Source organism: Madurella fahalii (assembly GCF_045866475.1).
Source record: "Madurella fahalii IFM 68171 DNA, scaffold_1, whole genome shotgun sequence".
NCBI classification, from domain to species: domain Eukaryota; kingdom Fungi; phylum Ascomycota; class Sordariomycetes; order Sordariales; genus Madurella; species Madurella fahalii.
The window spans coordinates 9,318,450-9,336,829 of record NW_027263971.1 but is presented as its reverse complement, the minus strand read 5'-3'; the positions used below and the strand labels follow the sequence as shown (position 1 = coordinate 9,336,829).

The 18,380-nt window shown below is 50.6% G+C and overlaps 5 protein-coding genes across 5 annotated transcripts; 4 read left to right on the top strand and 1 right to left on the bottom strand.

The window, feature by feature from the left end:
* Positions 1–489: 489 nt before the first annotated feature.
* Positions 490–1,488, bottom strand: MFIFM68171_02540 (N-terminal acetyltransferase; the record flags this gene model as incomplete). The annotated part of the gene is made up of 2 exons (XM_071057962.1): positions 490–1,054; positions 1,115–1,488. The coding sequence occupies 2 exons, from the start codon at positions 1,486–1,488 to the stop codon at positions 490–492; spliced, it is 939 nt and encodes a 312-aa protein (XP_070914063.1).
* Positions 1,489–4,691: 3,203 nt separating this feature from the next.
* On the top strand, positions 4,692–6,407 carry MFIFM68171_02539 (uncharacterized protein; the record flags this gene model as incomplete). The annotated part of the gene is made up of 4 exons (XM_071057961.1): positions 4,692–4,704; positions 4,764–5,291; positions 5,364–5,444; positions 5,515–6,407. 4 exons carry the CDS (start codon positions 4,692–4,694, stop codon positions 6,405–6,407), a joined length of 1,515 nt encoding a protein of 504 aa, XP_070914062.1.
* Positions 6,408–7,910: 1,503 nt separating this feature from the next.
* MFIFM68171_02538 (uncharacterized protein) lies at positions 7,911–9,002 on the top strand (the record flags this gene model as incomplete). Its single annotated transcript, XM_071057960.1, has 4 exons — positions 7,911–8,051; positions 8,101–8,359; positions 8,502–8,617; positions 8,670–9,002. The coding sequence occupies 4 exons, from the start codon at positions 7,911–7,913 to the stop codon at positions 9,000–9,002; spliced, it is 849 nt and encodes a 282-aa protein (XP_070914061.1).
* A 6,712-nt stretch (positions 9,003–15,714) lies between these two features.
* Positions 15,715–16,837, top strand: MFIFM68171_02537 (uncharacterized protein; the record flags this gene model as incomplete). The annotated part of the gene is made up of 2 exons (XM_071057959.1): positions 15,715–16,648; positions 16,749–16,837. 2 exons carry the CDS (start codon positions 15,715–15,717, stop codon positions 16,835–16,837), a joined length of 1,023 nt encoding a protein of 340 aa, XP_070914060.1.
* A 10-nt stretch (positions 16,838–16,847) lies between these two features.
* On the top strand, positions 16,848–17,675 carry MFIFM68171_02536 (uncharacterized protein; the record flags this gene model as incomplete). The annotated part of the gene is made up of 1 exon (XM_071057958.1): positions 16,848–17,675. One exon carries the CDS (start codon positions 16,848–16,850, stop codon positions 17,673–17,675), a length of 828 nt encoding a protein of 275 aa, XP_070914059.1.
* Positions 17,676–18,380: the final 705 nt, after the last annotated feature.

Below are 18,380 nucleotides of genomic sequence, written 5' to 3'. Positions count from 1 at the left end.
CACCAAAGTTGGGAAGAATTAGATAATTAGCGTTTTTCTTCCTTTTAGGTTTCTTTTCCCCAGGAGTAGAATACACACATTTCTCCTCCGGAGTTTTACGTACCTAGCTACCTTGGAATTATTCTAAATTTTGCTTAGAGACTAACTACCTACTCCCTCAAGAAATAGCAATTACTCAAATGTGCACCCTTGTAGTTAGATGTACGGCCGATGTATAAATAACTATTGGTTTCCAACGCTGGCGGGGTGACGTTGTAAGTGAGCTTAGTTTTGTTTTTCTCTGGATGATTGGGCAGTCGATGGACCACAGTGCTCAAAATATTAACTATTAGAGCGATGCAACCCCCTAAACATCTTGAACCACAATAGCATTTTATCCTTCAGGAAATCATGCTTATTTTCAGGGATATTCGTGTTTCCTGGGTTATCCCGGGTGAGATTTGGTAACCAGGTAGTCACCCAACTCTGCATTTTGAGATATTGATGTGCTCAGAGTGAATCTCCTTTCTCCTTGATTTCGGAGACCATGCCTCTAATCCCTTCCCGCTCTGCATCATCCAAGTCAATCCCAAAGAACTCCTTCAGTGCCTTGATTCTATCCTCTTCACAATGGAACTGCTTCCTGTCACTAATTCTCCCGTCCTTTCGCCACTTGATATCTCTCTGCAGGATCACGACGCCTATGATCCTGTCCTTATCCAGCGTCATCCTCGAGCATATCACCTGCTGCGTAAACCACGACTTAGGGTATGTGCTGACATGCCAGTTCATGGCGTCGAGGTCTCGCGGTAGGTATTCGGTCTCGGTAAAACAATACAATTCTTCGAATTCGCTGTCGCTATTAATGCGATGCTCCAAAACCCACAAACGCTGGTCAGCCTGCGTGTTGGCTTGGATATTCTTGTAGGACAATCTCAAGGATGCTGGGGCAATGCTTTCCGTAATAAGGCTGCTCTTGTCAAGTTTGAGAGGCTTCACAGGATTGTTCGGGCCAAAGCCGACATCGACGAGAAATTTGTCGCCGCCGATGACAACCAGGTTTAGGAGATGGCCCCTGAAGACATTGTCAGTCAAAACATCGTCGGGTGCAATGTATAGTGAAGAAATTGTATACCATGCGTGATAGTCGACCCCCGCATTGACTCGACCGGCAACATAGTAAGCTTGGAACCCCAAACTTCGTAGGAGCGTTCCAAAAATGCCATTGTTCTCGAGGCAATAGCCGCCTCTGCCAGGAGTTTGCACGATTTTCCGGAAGAGAGTTAGTTTGTTGAGGCTGATGGAATGGTGTTGAGAGTAGTGCAAATCGAGGTTTTCGAACGGGACTGAAACAAGGTGATGTCTTTGCAATAAAGCTAGGTATTCAAGCGCTTCCTTGGGTGATAGGGAACCAACGGAGTATCGACGCTCTTCGGCAGGGATGTTGATCCGACCCATGTACGCCTCGACCTGCTCTCGGCTAAAGGGATTCCAGAGGTCCGAAGACATGGTCGAGTAGGCGGCGTTGAAGTTGCGGGACTGGATAATTCAATACTATGGGGAAGAATTTCGTATCTGATGTGGCTAGCTTTGGGCTTGGTTGTTGTTGATCTATGAGCAAGCAAGCAGGAATAAATAAGGCAATTTATATATTTTCCAGGGTTGAAATATGGCATTGGTATGCACTACAATTCCGACCACTCAGGTTAGGTAATCGGTTCAATCTCTTAGGTTTGGAAGGTTCTAGACTGACGTAATCCGCCCAGGGCTCGGCAACCAAATTTCCACAACACGTGTAGGAAGCCAGTGAGAGGCTCCTAAATCGAGGAGGTTGGTCAGAAACAGCAGATATTGGAAACGATTTAGTTAACCTAGAGCGAATTCAGCAGGTTTCGAAGATGTAGAAGACCTATAGTTTACCCGTAGTTTGGTATGGTTAGGGAATGTGGATAGCGGGGTTGCGCCGTCAATGTGTACTTGTAGATTTACTCCGGAAATCATCGGAACGATTGCAAAGCTCTAAACAAGTGGCTCGACGAGATGTGATGTCCGATCTGACAACTCCCGTCCTGAACTCCGTCAGACAGAAAATGCTAGCTACTCGACCACATGATGGGTCTGCAAAAGAGAAATATCAAATGACATCAACGTGATTAGGTATCTCTCCGGATCCCCCTGCCCCCGCAAAAAAAAAAAAAAAAAAAAAAAAAAAAAGAAAGAAAAAAGAAAAAGAGACCCCCCTTAGCTACCTATATGAGTTAGAACGGCGCTGCAAAGTTGGCTGCACCCGCTACGAGTTCAGCTAAATATTGATATGGCACAAGAACTCACATCTACGCCCATATACCCACCACAACAAGGGAGAGGGCAAAGGCGGCCAAATGCCAGACAGAAAGACAGGCCAGGCGACACCACCACAATTAGGTCCCTACAGTCTGAACAAGGTAAAAACAACGTATGCAGATAGAGCTCCCTCTAGTCAGAGGGAGATCGTTTTACACGCAGAAGAAGTTCGTCAATTAAGCCCGCAACAAGTGTAAAAAGGAATATTTCATTGATTGTGCTGTCTAAGGAGCAATGGCCAGGACGGACCTAGGTACTTATGGTGCAAGAGAAAAATGAGCACACGGCAAGTTCCAGTCCCGGGCCCGTTATCCTAGTAAATGTGAAACTATTGGAAAGATGCATTGGGGGTTGTCATCATAACCGCCACCAGATTGAAAGGGGTGTTAGTCAGAAAGTTCGCAACTGAGGGCGCAGAAGTCGGGTCAAGTGTTCACTTGGTCAGCAATCAGAGCGATAGCTAGTAGTGGCTATTTTCCGATTGTGCCGAATGTGGGACGAATTAGAGGAGTAGATTTCGTGAAATGAAAACCATGACTTTCCATCAACGGTAGCTATGGACGTGGGCACATAGTTACAATATCAGCCTTCTTGACTTTGATATCATGTTTGTTCCTCAAATGCCGAACCATGTTGTCCTCCTTTGTAGCACGTCCGGGACAGCCGTCAACGAAACAGTGGAATGAGGCCCTTGCCAAGTGGGTTTCCTCGTGTTTCACTAAATCTCGACGTTGGTAGAAACCTCTGTACATTCGGGGACAGCCAGGCATCCCACACGTGTAAGGGAGTTTATGTCTCTTCAGGTGCATACTATCATGTGTAAGTATAGACTGGGCAAGGTTGTCTAAGTAGTGACTCACTTGTATTCACCCTTTGTGGTAAATGTCCGAGGATTGTCAGAGCAAGAACCCTCGGAACAAACGATCGTACTCCCTTGTGACCTGGATGATGGCTGTGGCATTGGAGGATCTGAAAGGTGCGAAATGGACACTGAGGATGAATGAGGGTGGTTCAAGGAGATGTTATGAAACGGCATAGATCCCTGGCCGGTGGCAGACGCTTGGCTAAAAGAGAAACCAGACTGTGGCACCTGGGGAGTCGACTCCCTGTGCTGCAGTGCTGAGCTCACCAACTAAAGCGGAGTAACTTGGTTTCCCGTATGCGAGGAGGCCGAGCTGACTTTGGCATGGGTGACCGTGGGACTGTAAGCCGTGGAGAAGGATTGGTTGCCAGTGAGTTGGGACTCTGGGATAACCTGGTTCGATCCAACGGAGGATAGGGCGGCCGTTTGATAAGGGATGTGATAATCCAGGTTGGGGGGGGCCGCAAGTTCAGACAGGTAATTCGGTACGTCCTCCACTGCTGCCTCATGCCGAGTCACATCAGACGAGTCATGAGCCTGGTTGCTCCGGACTGTAAATTCTACAGGTGTGCTGCAACCTGGGGAAAGAAGAGTATCTTGTGGATTGACTGTGAGCTGGCTTTCGGCACTGGAACCTAGATATTACTATATCAATAGAGCTCTACTATAATAGGTACACAAGGGAGCAACAAGGGCGTCTTACCGGCGAACGGCATCGACGGATCATCAAGAAATGAACCAGGTGCCCAGGTAATTCCGGGTGAACAGCAATCTTCTGTGATTAGATTACCGGACTACCGGATCCGCTTGGGGGATGGGAACGTATACTCACCACGGAACCACCTTTGATGATCCCCTTCGTCGTTCTCAAAATCCATCGGTACAGCTATCGATATCCACTCTGGAATGTGGAGTAGGATACTCGAGAAGGGACAATGATCTTTTCTAAGCACACACTAAACCGAGCTGGTGTGTCCTACTTTTAAAGCATCCGCGGATGCCTGGTGTCCAAAATGTCGTCGAGCTCATCTGTTTGTCCAAGAAACCAAGCGGGAAGCCCGAGCGGGATTCCACCACCTTCCCTGGAACGACTTGCAGGTCGGGGCTGGAGAACGAAGTGACGGAAATCCAAGTAATGTGCCGGCTGCAGGAGGCCTACAAGATAAAGCAGCCCCCAATTCGTGGTCGCGTTGCACAGAGCTTTGCCAAACTGGGATCGGGTATTGGGCAGCGGAAAAGACACGGCACCAACCGCTTCGCCGGAAAGTCGATCAACCTGTGAGAATTGCAATCCAGCCCCACTAGGCCTCCCTCCATTCTGCCCCACTAGGCCTCTCGCATTTCCCCATTCCGCCTCTGCTTCGGTATACCCGACCCAAAGCATCGGCCCAACGGCCTCGATGTTGAAATAACCACTCTCACTCGCTCTTCGAGTTTGTTGGCAACCGACTCTTCGTCTCTGCCCACCAAGACAAACATCCCTCAAGCAGAGGTAGTTCAGGTCAGTATGACGACATCAGGTGAGTGATCAAATTACCCGGTGTGGATGTCTCCGGCCAGGGCTGATGCCTGCTGATAGCCATGCTGGATATTCCCGGCAGTCTTGTGCTTCTCGAAAAAACCGAGATTGCCAAGTTGCGGAAGACTTTCTTTCCGCCACTCATTCTCCTTACTTGTCTTAATGGGGTCTGCCCTCAAGGCCCCTCCCAGAAAGCCTCGGACTCTCCTCGAAATCCCAACCAATCTCCCCGGGAAATGTTTCACACGCTTGTCAACAAGCTGGCCCAGATATGCGACTTCCAACCGGGCGGCGACACAGTCACCGCTGTGGCTGTTATACGACTCGATGGTCGGATATGCTACGTCTTGGCATCGAACCGCAGGAGTACCGCCGCTTTGAGCAAAGCATGCGCCGGTCTCGCAGCTGTTCTTGACATCCTCAAGTCCAACCTTGAGGTAGAGACACGAGATTCAGATGAGATGGTGGAAAAACGACTGATGCAGAAGATCTTGGACCTTAATACTGTCCGAGTAGGGTCGTATCTCACTTCTCTATCCAAGAATTTGCAAATGTGCCTGACGAAGTGTGATGATAACACTCCAGAAGGTAACTGCTTTTACAGTCCCAGATAACTTACATCAACTACCGCAACCTCAGCTAACCTGAAGGCCTGAATAGGGAGGGCTGCCAAAGAGGCGCTGGAGAAGTTGTCTCGCACTATACCTGACTCAAACAAAGATGACGAAAAGAGTGATAATTGTCAGTCAACGCCGGTTTGAACCTAAGAATCCAGGTGATATTTGCTAACACCTGACACATGGGTCAACAGACATCAACGCCACGATGCAGTGCATCATGACTATCCAAGAAAACCGAAAGTCGCCTTCACAAAGGTATATCGAGGAACGAGCAGTTGAAGATTACAACATGGGCAAAGGCGGCTGCTGGTCGTCGCTCCAGCACGTCACAGGGCGACTTCTGTCATACAAATACGCAGTGCAAACTATCGTCCACGCTCATTACATTTGGGCTAATACGGATCTGTTCCGCGAATTTGACATCGCGTCCGTTCGTTCCAGCCAGTCTTACCCTACCGAAGCACTCAAATTCAACCCCGAGACGGCCGAAGCCATCATCAACCGCGCCCCCGGTCACGAGCAAGCACGAATCCAGGTCTACAAAGAGCACGCAGCAAGCCTCCAGCCCTATGGTCTGAATGTCCATCTGGAAGAAAAGTTGCAGCAGAAGCTGGAGCCCATCGTCCATGCGGAGATGCTCCTCCACGAGTGGCTGTCACGCACCGAGGGCGGCACGCAGCCCTACCGATTCTTCCAGAATTGGCAATATATCGGCAGCAGCAAACCCGTTTGCCGACTCTGTATGGACTACTTCAATGTTATCGCCACGCCGGTCAGCTTCCGTTCGGAACACCCGAACACGTACCTGAACTGGAGACTCCCAGACATGTATGTTAACAGTTTGGAGGACGAAGCCAGTGTCGAGAGGGAAAGGAAAGCCTGGCGCGCCACCCTCGGCCAAATGAAACGCCGAGTTTATGCCGCTATAGTGCGTGTCCTGGAAGAGAAGGTCTCTGAGAAGAAATCCCACGACTCTAACACGTATACGGAGAGAATCACGACGGTCAAGGATGTAGATAATCTTGCTAATTGGCTTGAAGGTGTCCAGCTCCGTGGGGGCCCAAGTAAGCAAGGGGCAACTTGAAGGTGTCGCGGATAGAATGGCAGGTAGACCAACGTTCCGTTCCGTAACGGTGCTCGCAAACGCCCTGGTCTGTTGAACACAGCCTGCGACGTATTACACCCGGTAATTGCTTCGGAATTCACTCTTTCTCTTTGGAAGGTTATGCCTGACCACCGACCGTTTGATCAGGGAAAAAATGGCAACCTCAGCACAGTCAGCACCACTTCACCCCCAACCCAACTGACTTGTCTGACGCCTCCAAGACACTAGCTCGGTCCCAGATAGACCTCGCTGACTTCCTGAACTCCATTGATTCCGATTCATTTCAAGAAAGATTCAATCTGTTCCCACATGAGCTCAGTCATCACATGACAGTCATCACTTCCACTCCTCTCCTCCCCCTTTTCTAGACAATCAATAACAACCAACCCAAATCTAATCACCAATTTCAACCACTCCGTCCAAACAACACTCCAATTCGGCAGCCTATACCCTGGCGTCATGGCATCCATCTTCATCTGACGCCTGAAATTCTGCCACCCCCCGATCCCACCGCGAAAATCCACCATCCATCTCCATCCGCATCTCCTCTGCGCACCTTCGCACCCCCGTCGCAAGTACCCCGGTCGGCATGAGCGCCTCCGCCGGTATCTCCCCGGTCGGAACCGCCATCCCGGGCATCCCCATCGACATCATCCCACCCTTCGGCGGTTCCCCCCTACTATGCTTCTCCACAACCGCACCCCAAGCCGTCGCCTACCCAATTGGGTAGATGCGTCTATTCCTGACCATCAGCTCCCAAAACTCTCGTCCCGTCGAGCCGGGGGCGTGCCCGTTATTTTGCGTGTGGTGACAAAGCCAAGCTGGAACAGACGCCAGGCCATCCGCATCCCCTCGCTGACCCCGTAGGTGCGGGCTGACGTTAGCGCAGCTTTGAGCGAGTGTGCCGGAAGAGCAGAAAGGGGGAGGTTGAGACTCGTCGTATAATTACGGCGGCGAGACGGGTGGGCGTGAGGATGTCAACTGTCTTGGAGGAGTCGGTGGGGAGGGGGAGGGGGTGGGTTGCGTCGAGGAGGGCGGCAAAGAGAGGGGGGGGTTGGGTGATAGTATCGCGGTTTTAATGCAGGACCGCTATGAGAGTAGAGGACTCATATCTTCTCGTCTTGTCGAGAAACAGAGCTTCAAGAATTTCAGGTATTGGTAAAAGTCCACAAGAAGTTCATCCTCACTTGCGAGCTCAGTTGGGCTCTTTGGTTACTGTACCGTTCTTGTAATTATAGCGAGCGACGTATTTAAGTATCTTTTTGCCCGGAATGCACTAGAAATGTACTGGAAAGTTGTTAATGTGCACCCATTAGTTTCTTGGGTGACCAGGGCAGAGATAGCGGGAATGGGGATAAAAATATGTTCCGGCCGGAGCAATTTTGGGTTTGGCTGGAGGGCACCTGATTCCGGATGAAAACTGGATCCAACCTGTCCTCCACGGCGGGACAGAGATTCCATCACGCTTAAACCCGCTCCACCATGCGCGGATCCACAAAGACAATGTTCCGCTTCAAACACGGCCGGATATTGCAGGGCAGGAAATCCCCTTACACAATCGCTGCTTCTCTTCGCAACCGTCGGGGAGGACCATGGCTTGCTATGGACATAATTCCCCCTGTTGTCTCTTATGAGCATCTTCCTAACGTGGAGCAGTGGTCCGAATTAAAAGAGAGTCACGATGAAGGCTGCACCGGCAAAGCGCCTGGAAAATGAAGTCCGGATGCTACGACTGTTCCAAGGGTGTAACTTGATTCGCCAGTTGGTCGATGAGGCCGGGGACCCACGTTCGTTGGTACTCGAATACATGGACGACAATGTATTCAATTTATTGAAGACGGAACAACTCCCCAGGGCTGAGGCGAAGCGTGCCCTCAAGGCTACTGTTCAAGCACTCGTTGCGCTGCACGAAAAGAACGTTGTGCACACAGGTGTGTCCCAGATACGCAATCCGGACGTGGTGAATTAGCACTGATCGTGCTGCAAACATCAAACCCGACAACATTTTGGTCAAACACAGTCCCGCTGGTGCTCTGTACAAACTCGGCGATCTGGGTGACAGTTCTTTGCCAGACGTGCCCTCGAACGATGGAGGGCATTTGATCGGCGCCGAACTCTTCTGTGCTCCAGAAGTGCCGCTTGGAATCCCCTGGACAGTCAAGGCTGACATCTGGGGGCTTGGTGCGACAGTGCGTACGTTCCGATTGTAACAGTTATTTAACGTTCTAATGCCAGTTGCAGGGCATTACTCTCATAACCGGCCGATATGTGTTCTTGCCGAGAAATGCCCCCCCTCCGCGCGATCCGCAATTGTCCTTGGCAGTCCTCCAAATCCAAAATGACTTCTATGGTCCCATCAGCAGGCAAGCGCTCCAAGGCCTGGCGGACGACTCTATTCTGCCGTTGCTGCAACAGTTCGAGGAGAACTACCAGCCATTTCCTTTGTCGTCCGCCTCTGCGTTGATCAATCAGGAGGATCTCGATTTCTTCGGCCACAACATGAAGATCGATCCGAGACAACGCCCAACTGCAAACGAGATTCTGGGGCACCCGTGGTTCAACGGCGTGATATAGCAGCTCTATGTTTTATGCAAAAGTTGCCCTTAACAATTTCCATGTCTGTGTGTAGGCCTACCTACTAGTGGGATTATAATAGTCTCGATAAATAGGGTTTAAAACTCCCTAGATCTGCCTGACAGGTGGCTCACATGTATTCTGTCCCTGGTTGTGCTATTCATGACTACACTTACATCTCAACTACTACTGTAGTATGTGATTTGGCTAAATTAGGACTATCTCCTGACCGACCAACCTGTCCCGCGCTCCAATTTCACTCCAAGCTGGCGAACCACACCCCGGCTCTCCACTCATGAGGCCGAGTACATAGCAGGACCCGACCATTTGGTAAGTCGAATAGGTCTCCTTCTGAGGGTTGAGATTGCCATGACGATGGGAAGCCCTTCGCAACGCGATAGGAGCGGGGCATGTGATGTGAATGGCTATTTTATCCCCGATGGCCGACATGGGTGGGACTGTCCCAATTAACCCCTTCTCCGTAACAACGAAACGGCTACCAATGGCTTTTGTATGGGCCAAAACTTCACTGAACCGATATGAGAGAGCAATTCTCTCCCTTTCATCGAGATCGATTGTGTGGACTGGAGACCACGCTAAAAATGCCTTGTCCACATCTTTCCGGCATGTATGATCTTTGTTCTCGTCCCGTAGGGTTGGCCAGTCACCTACCGCGTAGTCCTCCTTGAAAATCACCTCTCCTCGATATGGCACTCGGAGTCGTAGCATGTAGGCCTCGGTTTTGCTGTGCGTCTCTGCGCCAGAAGCGTTCTCCACACTGCCTCCTCTCGAGGGCATGACCAGGTGGACCAATCATAGCTTTCGCCAACACGGCTGCAAATTGCGCTCCATGATGTGGAGAACCAGCTGTGGTCGTGAGGCTTGATTATCTCACTTATGAACGAGATCTCGTCAGCGAAGGCGAATGTTCCTTTTACGGTAGTCCGGTTCAAGGGCACGAGCCGTCGGCGGGCGACTGGTACGCTGGAGAGATTGATAGCAAATTGCGCCTGGTAGATTCTGTCTGCACGTATTACGGAGGCAAAGCCGTTCGGGTAAATTGGGTGCTGGGAAGCCCAGTCTATCGCCCAAGAGGGGAGATTCATCTGGCAACGTGAATGTGCCCATCCAATGCCACCAAAGAGAAGGAGGAGCTTTTCGGCGCCGGACATCGCGAGAGCAAGAGAGACGTCAGAGAACACGTCGCTGGTGGATAGGCGGTAGTCTGGAACTATCTTGGGCGGCGTCCGTCGCCGCTCCTGGGCTTTCACCCCCTGCCCGGTCTTCGTTTCATTGCAAACAGCGCCGGTACTGTTTGATCGCAGGAGTCCTATTACTCCGAAGACCTTGTCTCGGCTGTCTGTGGCGAAAGAGTTCATTGACAGAAGCATGACGTCCTGTATCTCAATCGATTGCTCCGAGTCGTGATATTGATTGCGGATGGCCTGAATTGAGAGTAAGCGTTCTTTTCCTCGGTTGCAAATTGCCGACAGTTCCAGTTCTTTTTCGTTGATCCATTCCGAGGAACCCGACGGTAGTCCAATCTTTTGTAGGATGTGACGGTACACCTCGTTCGCGGCCGACAATGGGCCGGCAATAGCATTCGCTAGATTGGAGTAGTCTTCGGCGGCCTTAAAGCAGCTACTCAGCTCTCGGAATGAGCCATCAAGATAGACAACAACATGACTAGCCATGGCGATCTCTTGAATGATCCAGGCCCGTGTCCAGTAGGGGTGGCACAGAAGGCGTAGAGCTCTAGACCTAAGAGGGTAGCGATTGTCGGCGACCATCCTTAAGCAAAGATCGAGACACTGGTCGTCGTCGAGGTCGAATCCCCGCCGCAACACGCATGATCGGATCACCTTCTCGGCAAGAGAGAGGTAGTATTCAAGGATGTGACAGAGGATCTTAGAGGTGTCATGATCTAGCGTAGGGCTAATTGTCGCCATGACAGAGTTTCCTAAAATTGCCGAAACTTCGGCCGCTGAGTTGTAGATGTCTCTCATAATCCCAACTTGCTTCATCTTCTCGTCATTGTCCGACTGGTTTATGCAGATTGAATCGATCCAGATGTGTCTCCGTCTTGTTCGGGCAGCTAGCAAGCATTCCATAGCGCTCGTTGTGATGGCCAAAATCGAGCGAGTGGCCCCGTCTTGGACTGCTATGTACTTGTTGGGGGTTGCATCTCCCCACGTATATGAGACGGCGGTGTACGGTGGCGCTGAGGTCAATGGGAAGATGCGGATGTTGAATTCCAGGTGGTGGTTTTCGAACAGCGGGAATATGCTAGTTCTCCGATACTCTAGCAAGCGAATAAAAAGACCTTGTTCGGGGAACCTCGTGTATACGTAGCTCTTCTGCAATGAATTGCTGGGTCGTGAAGAGAAAATCCCATGCAGACGGATATCCACGACATGCTGGGCAATGGATCTTAATATTCCGGAAATACGAGGCCAGCGCGTTATCAACAAGGGGTTCCGGAAAGACAAGACAGTGTTGTACCAAACGAGGAGTCACAGGGCCCTTGGGACACACAAAACCAAAAACAAGAGGAATAGTATCGCATCAACGTATTGCTTGTCGATATGGATGCCTAATCTTCGAATCCCTCTCAGGACGGCCGAGCTAAAGAGTGACAGAACAGTGTAGATCACTGCCTGTGTCGAGACCTGTATCGAGACTGATATCAAATAGCGCATCACGAGTGGGTGGTTGGCCATTACCCGATGCCAGTAAAGCCATGTCATGGCGATTCGGCCCTCGCCACGAGGACTGCGCTCTGCCATCGTGGAAAAGGGATGGAAGCGTAATAGAAGAAGGGTACTAGGCCAACGGAGTGTGTGTGAGCGGCCGAGGTGGAAGGAAGAAAACTCAAGAGCGACTTGTGGCCGTAATAGTTTGCACCCGGCGGTTACAGGGAAATGAGGCATCCTGTTGAAGGAGTGCCCGACGCACACTTGGGTTTTGTGTCCACCACGTGGCCGAGAGAGGCGGTGAAAGAAAGGGGGCTGAGTGGCGTCCAATCACTGGAGCAGACAAACCACCGCAAGCTTCATCAACCTTAAACCAGTCCGTCCCACGCTTCTATTCCATATTTCAACACACTCTTAAGGCTCTAAGCGCTTCAGCAGACTAGAATACCGAGAGGGGCCCGACCGTTCCGGAACTAGCACAATGCGCATCAGCAGTTACAACGGCATCGCAGGACTCGTTGATACTCAGTTTGTTTATGCTACCCCTAATTCTACCGAGGGCACTAGCATCACAATCGCTAATCGAAGTACTGTGCGCCTTGGCCAAGTTGTGAAAGTGGACCTGCCGAGTTTGAGCGCCAGGGATGCAGGCGGTTCCGACTCCTTTGCGCAGAAGTAGACTTTAACTACTCCGTCGTCGTCCATGAAAGGCCTAAGGAAGCAAAGCGCGGTTCTTTCGGGCCATCACTATGTATTAGCACCTAAAGGTTGACGGTGCCCAGGCCTCGAGCCCGTTCCTTACTCAGTCTTCCAGCGGAGGACATACCTGACCTTCATTCTCCTGAATATGCGGGCGGACACTGATCGGTTATACAATAGTACCTGGGGACCTGGAACAAACTGGATTTCCTGTCGAGAAACCGTGCGTAGGGTTGTTCACCCAAGACGCTTCTGGTCTGGTTGAACATAACATATCCATCTCAGCAACTGCCTATGTCTCGGCACTCGACACCATAGATGTGTCAGTTCAACTACGGAGCAAGAGCGGACGAGAATAACCGTTGTTGCCACGATACTCGTCAATCGCGACGCTCGTCTCCTGGGTCGAGGCAGCGGCCGAGATCAAGGTGGGTGCTAAGTACTCCAACCGAGATAATGCGATGTCAAATCTGACGGCTTCGCACTCCCGGTTATTTTCAGGCTTCCGCACGGAGCCACATTGTCTCCATCAACCCCGCATTGTATTCGAGCGCCGGCACGTTAGGTCCATGATGTTGTATAATGACGAAGTGTACCTAGAACATGCCATATCAGAGCAGGATCTCCGGTGATCCTTTCTGTCTCTTCTTCAGTTTAGAATTGAATACTTAAGGTAGGACAGCAATTATCTGCTGGCTTGACACTTGACTATTATTCTTGCCGTCATACTTAGCATATCTCTTTCTCTCCTCTGCCGTCCTTTCTTACTTATTTTTAGATTCGGCAACCATTAGGTTAGGTTGAATAGGTTGAACGTTGGGTAGCTAGATAAATCAAGACGGGGCGATCCGCTATACGAGTATCTCAAGCCAAAGGGGTTAAAAATAGTGGGATTTAGGTACCTATAGAGAAATCAGGAGGACGAAAGTTGAGAAGGAAGAAAAGGAGATTAGATAGGGGATATAAACTAGGTTATTATAGGACTCTAGTGGAAAGGGAAGAGAAAGGGGGAGGCTAGGTGGTCCTAATTTTGGGGCACAGGTGGACCAAAACTGTTCCCTCGCTAAAAGTTAAAATCTCTAATTTTAGAACTCCACTGAGTTGCAGAGAACTGCCCATTTGTCCAAAATCGGCCTGGCGGCTTCTCTGATCATGTTCTGAACGGTGCATAAGTCGTGCCGAGGCAAGGCGGCAAGGGGTAGTGCGGGTGACTGGGGGTTGGTGAGGGCAACTTTTGCGTAAAACAACAGCGTGAAAGAGCATTAGAAAAACCCGGACCTCTTTCCTGTAAAGATTGGTATCGATATTAATCGAGATGGTGAGGATGAGGGGGGAGTTACACTAGAGCGCTGTGGCAAATCGCGGTTGGGAACTGTGAGTCTGGGTTGGCCGTTGGGAATATGTTGATGACCTGGACTGCCTCTTTTATGAGACAAATCTGGGTACCTGCGCCACGGCAAAGCCCACAAGACGTTGCTTCCCCTCGCTCAGGCCGTGCTCACCTCTGCTCACCCTCATTGCTCTTTTTTGCAAGGCTGCGCCACATTGGGCTGGGAATTGCTTCAACTCTGGCCAACGAGTCCGAAATTGGTCCCATATATAAAAGAAGCCAAAATAAGCCCGCCTTCTCAATAGTGAAGAGTAGTACCTTGCCTCTAATGTTTTTTCATGACGCCATTCTTCCCGACAAGTAAGAGAGACTTGCGTAGGTCATCCTCTGTCCTCTAAGTCTCGTACCCACACATCCTACAAATAAGCGCTCCCTCTGCCGTTATTTAATACCCTAGATTCTTTAACATAACTTGGCAAAATATTAAGGCAAAAAATGAGATTGGGATCAAAGACGGTCAATTCGGCAAGAACCGTTAATTATTCGTGGGCTGAGAGGAGAAGCTTACAGCGGCCACTTCAAGGTCAAATCAAGGGGCCGTTTCATGGGGGGACGCTGGACTGCACTGGTGTGTACCGATGGTGCTGGCTGCCCAGTTCCTGTCGCTTGAATACCCAGTGGAAACTTCTGATTGGGCATCTGACAATGGAAGGGGAGGGAGTCCTGTCGCTATGGTTTTTTGGTGGCTTGCAGCTCGAGTTAGGGTAGCGTGCATCGCACGTTGTCAGACCCGTGGCATGTCGAGGATGATGATTGCGATAATGTTGCTTGACGGGAGCTGAGGCTGGACGGCTCTGCTTGGTGGAAGAAAACTGGGAGACTCTTTGGAAGCAGAGGGCACTGCAGCGTCCTCCCGAGGCAGATGCATTTGAGGAGGCCATCCCTAGGCACTACCCACTGCGCAACTTCCAAGGCGAGCCACTACGGCACCTTCACTATCAGCCTGGCAGGCGATTTCCTCAGTGCGAATACCCGAGGCATTCAGCCACTGCCCGTCGACAGCACTAGTCCCGCTGGTAGCGCCAGTCTCCCCCACGCCCTCGTGTTGCTCTGCAGACACCTCGAGGTATCCAAGTTTAGTGGCACCGATCTGCCGTGCGGCGAGCTCTCCCAGTCGGAAACCATATTGACATCAGCTCGCTACCCGCTCGTCCTGATTATCAATTTCAATTTTGGCAAGGCTGCGCCACAGTAGGTTAGGAGTTGCTATAGCTCCAGCCAACTTGAGCCAAGTGGGCCCAGAATTGGTCTCATATAGGTACACTGTCTTGGAACACGCCACCTTGCATTTGCAGTAGCTGTGATCGATTCTATTGTGTAGAAACAGGAGGATACGCGGTTGTGTTCAAGCACATGAGGCTCTATTTGATCGCATATCATCATCGCATCAAGTTTCAATTTGAGCGGAGCTTTACATCTTAGGCACTTGGCGCCTTCTTAGCGTGTGTTTGTCGGACAGCCCGTTGGGGAAGCAGCGATCCTCTGAGAAAGCGGTGAACAGGTAAAGTAGAGATACTGAATGCGACAAATCCCTAGGATCTAGGTTTACTGGAGGCGGTTGGTGACTGTGAGCCTTATTGGCTAGGCTTTGAGACACTAGCGTTCAGGCGGGTGCAGATACGAGAAGGCGGCTTGCACATGAAACACAGCTGGGCAACGATACAAACTTGATTGGCTATAGTGAACTCCTTTGAATGGACCCATCATTGGTATAGGGAGTTCCCGGGCTGCGGGATTCTTCCAGGCACTGGAAACACAACCCATCGCCCCCCTCTCTTCTCGCATCCCCTTAACATGTTATTTTAAGGCCTTTAAGATCTCCATTTACTCTATATATTGTGGATAAAGTCATTTCCATCGGAATCTTCTTTCTCTTTTATAAGTCATCACCGCATGAAATCCCTTGGGGAGGATATTTTGACCAGCAATTATGCGACGGCTGTGCAGACCAAACAAGGCATTGCTCCTGCTTTCCAATCTTCCCTCCAAGACGAGACAGTTGCGCACTTCCTTGGTACTCTATATAGTAGCGCTTACTTTTACCGTGGCCTGCTGCTACTATGCCCACCAGGCCCTTCTCAACCCCAATCCCACTATTGGCGACTTCTGGCTTTCGGCCGCCAACGCTAACTTGTTCATTTCTATTCTTTCCCTGACCATATCCAGCTTAGTTGCCTACCTCCTTCCGGATGCTCTCAATCAGTTGCAATGGGCACTAGCCTCACGGCCATCGGGTATTTCCATGCCCATCCTGGCCATACTCAGCTCTGGAACCCAGTGGCACGCTGTCGCCATCATTACTCTCCGCAACATGAGATCACCAATAGCTCTGGCTACAGGGTTGCTTAGACTTGGGTTACCCCTGAGCGGTATCTTCTTCGGATCTATACTCAAGTTTGGCGCCACCTTCGACTATCACTTTCAAGGAAGATTAGCCCCCGTTGCAGTCTACTCCGGGGCCGCACTGCTAGATGCCAGCATTCTCAGTTTTATCCGTCCTTCCCGTGTCAACATGTACTTCCAGACACTTACTCCGATGCTTCTAAGTGACGATCTTTATGCGGTTGCTATGCCTGCTCCCGATTGTGAAGAGAAGGGGTGCACATCCCTCTTTCTACCGGGCGGACTAGGAACAGTCAGAGTCATTGATGGGCCAGCAGTTAACATCACTTTGATGGAGGGCAAACGATTAGGGACCTCGGACACCGTCCAGGTTCAAAACGCACCTGGACGGCTACTGAGATTTAAGAGCTTGAGCATGGCGGCTGATTTTGACCGGGATAGCGAGTGTAAGGTGTATGGTCAAGGCGGCGATGACGCCATCCAGATCTGCATCAAGCAGGAAGGACCGTCACTCACAGTGGGTAAGTCCCCCCTTCAGACCATTAATTTTCAGATCCCTAGGCTGTATCTGTGGATCTTGCAAGATTAAACCCCAGAAGCTTACCCCCGTTGCCTCTACAGGATGGGCGGCATGCCCAAGCAGACTCAAAGACGAAGACGAGAAACTCTGCTTTACCGAAAAGGACTGGATGGCTGCACCAATCAACTAAGAAGGTCACCATGACCGCATACAAACAATTTGCCACGACAGCCTACCGACGTGCCGATTCCAGAATCTTGGATGTATCAGTTACCACCGAGCCCGAAATCGTCCCTCTCAACATATCCGACTACAGACTGCTCTGGGAAAGAATGCTTGTGCCTGGTTTAAGCCTTTCCCACACTGCCAACAGCGCAGAGGAGACTTTGGTCTACCACAGCGCTGACACCCTTGACCAGGACATGGTCAATTCGCTGACCTTCAACCTTGCCTGGCTCATACGTCTCTATGACGACGAATTTCCTGACGACATCAACACACCACTCGGCCATTTGCAGAACTTTCTCGCCATCCCGCTGCAGTTTATGGCAACCTGCCTCCAGTTCGCCAATCACAGCTTGACTGACGAAGGATTCAAGGGCATTTACCCCTTTCCGGAGGAGACGCACGCGACCGCAGTGGGTGGCGAGTCTATGCAGAAGATGGCTGGACAGCCGTGGACCGTGTGGCTGTTTATTTCGAGCGTGAGCACGTCTATGCTCTTGATTGGGGCTCTGTATGGCTGGATTATATGGCAGAAGTGTGCATTGCCCGAAGTTCTCGGCATCTCTTACATTGACTGGCTTTTGATGATTTATCCAGTCCGAGGCGGCAGTCACGAGCGGCAAGGATGGAATCACACTGAGCAGTTCATAGGCGAGGTGGGAACATTTTCACTTTGGCACGTGGCTGGCAAGTTGAAGAAGTATTTTACCCGCCTCGTCCCCCAAGGTGGAGGACATGACTATAACCTCATTCTTTCGGCTCGAGAGGATAGTAGGAGATCTGAGCTTGCAGAACTAGTATAAGTGTATTGTAATATATGGAAGAAACTTATCCTAGCGTAATCTTCCGGCAGACTTTGTGAGGTAATAGCCACAATATGCCAACCAGCCGGGCAGACCGCTGCGGAAGCTATACCTCCACAATCCCGCAGCCCACATCGCGCCGAGCACCCACCGCCCAAGGATATAGAGCACCAGAGCCTTCATAATATATAATTAAGTTGATCTCCAAAGCTCTCGCTACAACTGGGACGAGAAAGAGCTGGATGTGAGAGTCGCCAGATGGGTAACCGAATGCACAGCCGGGAGTCCGGGATTTGGGTTCAAAATATATTGGGGTAGGATAATACGTGATGAAGTTGATCTTCTTGACTTTGACGCTGACGACCTTGACGTAGATGGTGGCGTATAAAACAGCGATGTCGATGATATCAATAGCTTTGGTAATGCTGACTATATCGAGATTTCTCGCAATGGCAAATGACGGTAACAGGGACAACAACGACCCAATAGACTCCACTAAGTCCTCTCTTTGGTCACCAATCTCCCTGTCCAGTTCCGCGTTCAGCCCACCGAGCCCCTCCGGTTCGACATGACCGACAGTCCCAACGTCTTCATCAACATCGGCGATGACAACAAGGAAACTGGTATTAGTAAGAGCAGAGAGGACAGCTGCATTGAGATTGTTGACTCGCCAACGTCCATCGCTCGCCCATGGGAGTTGGAACG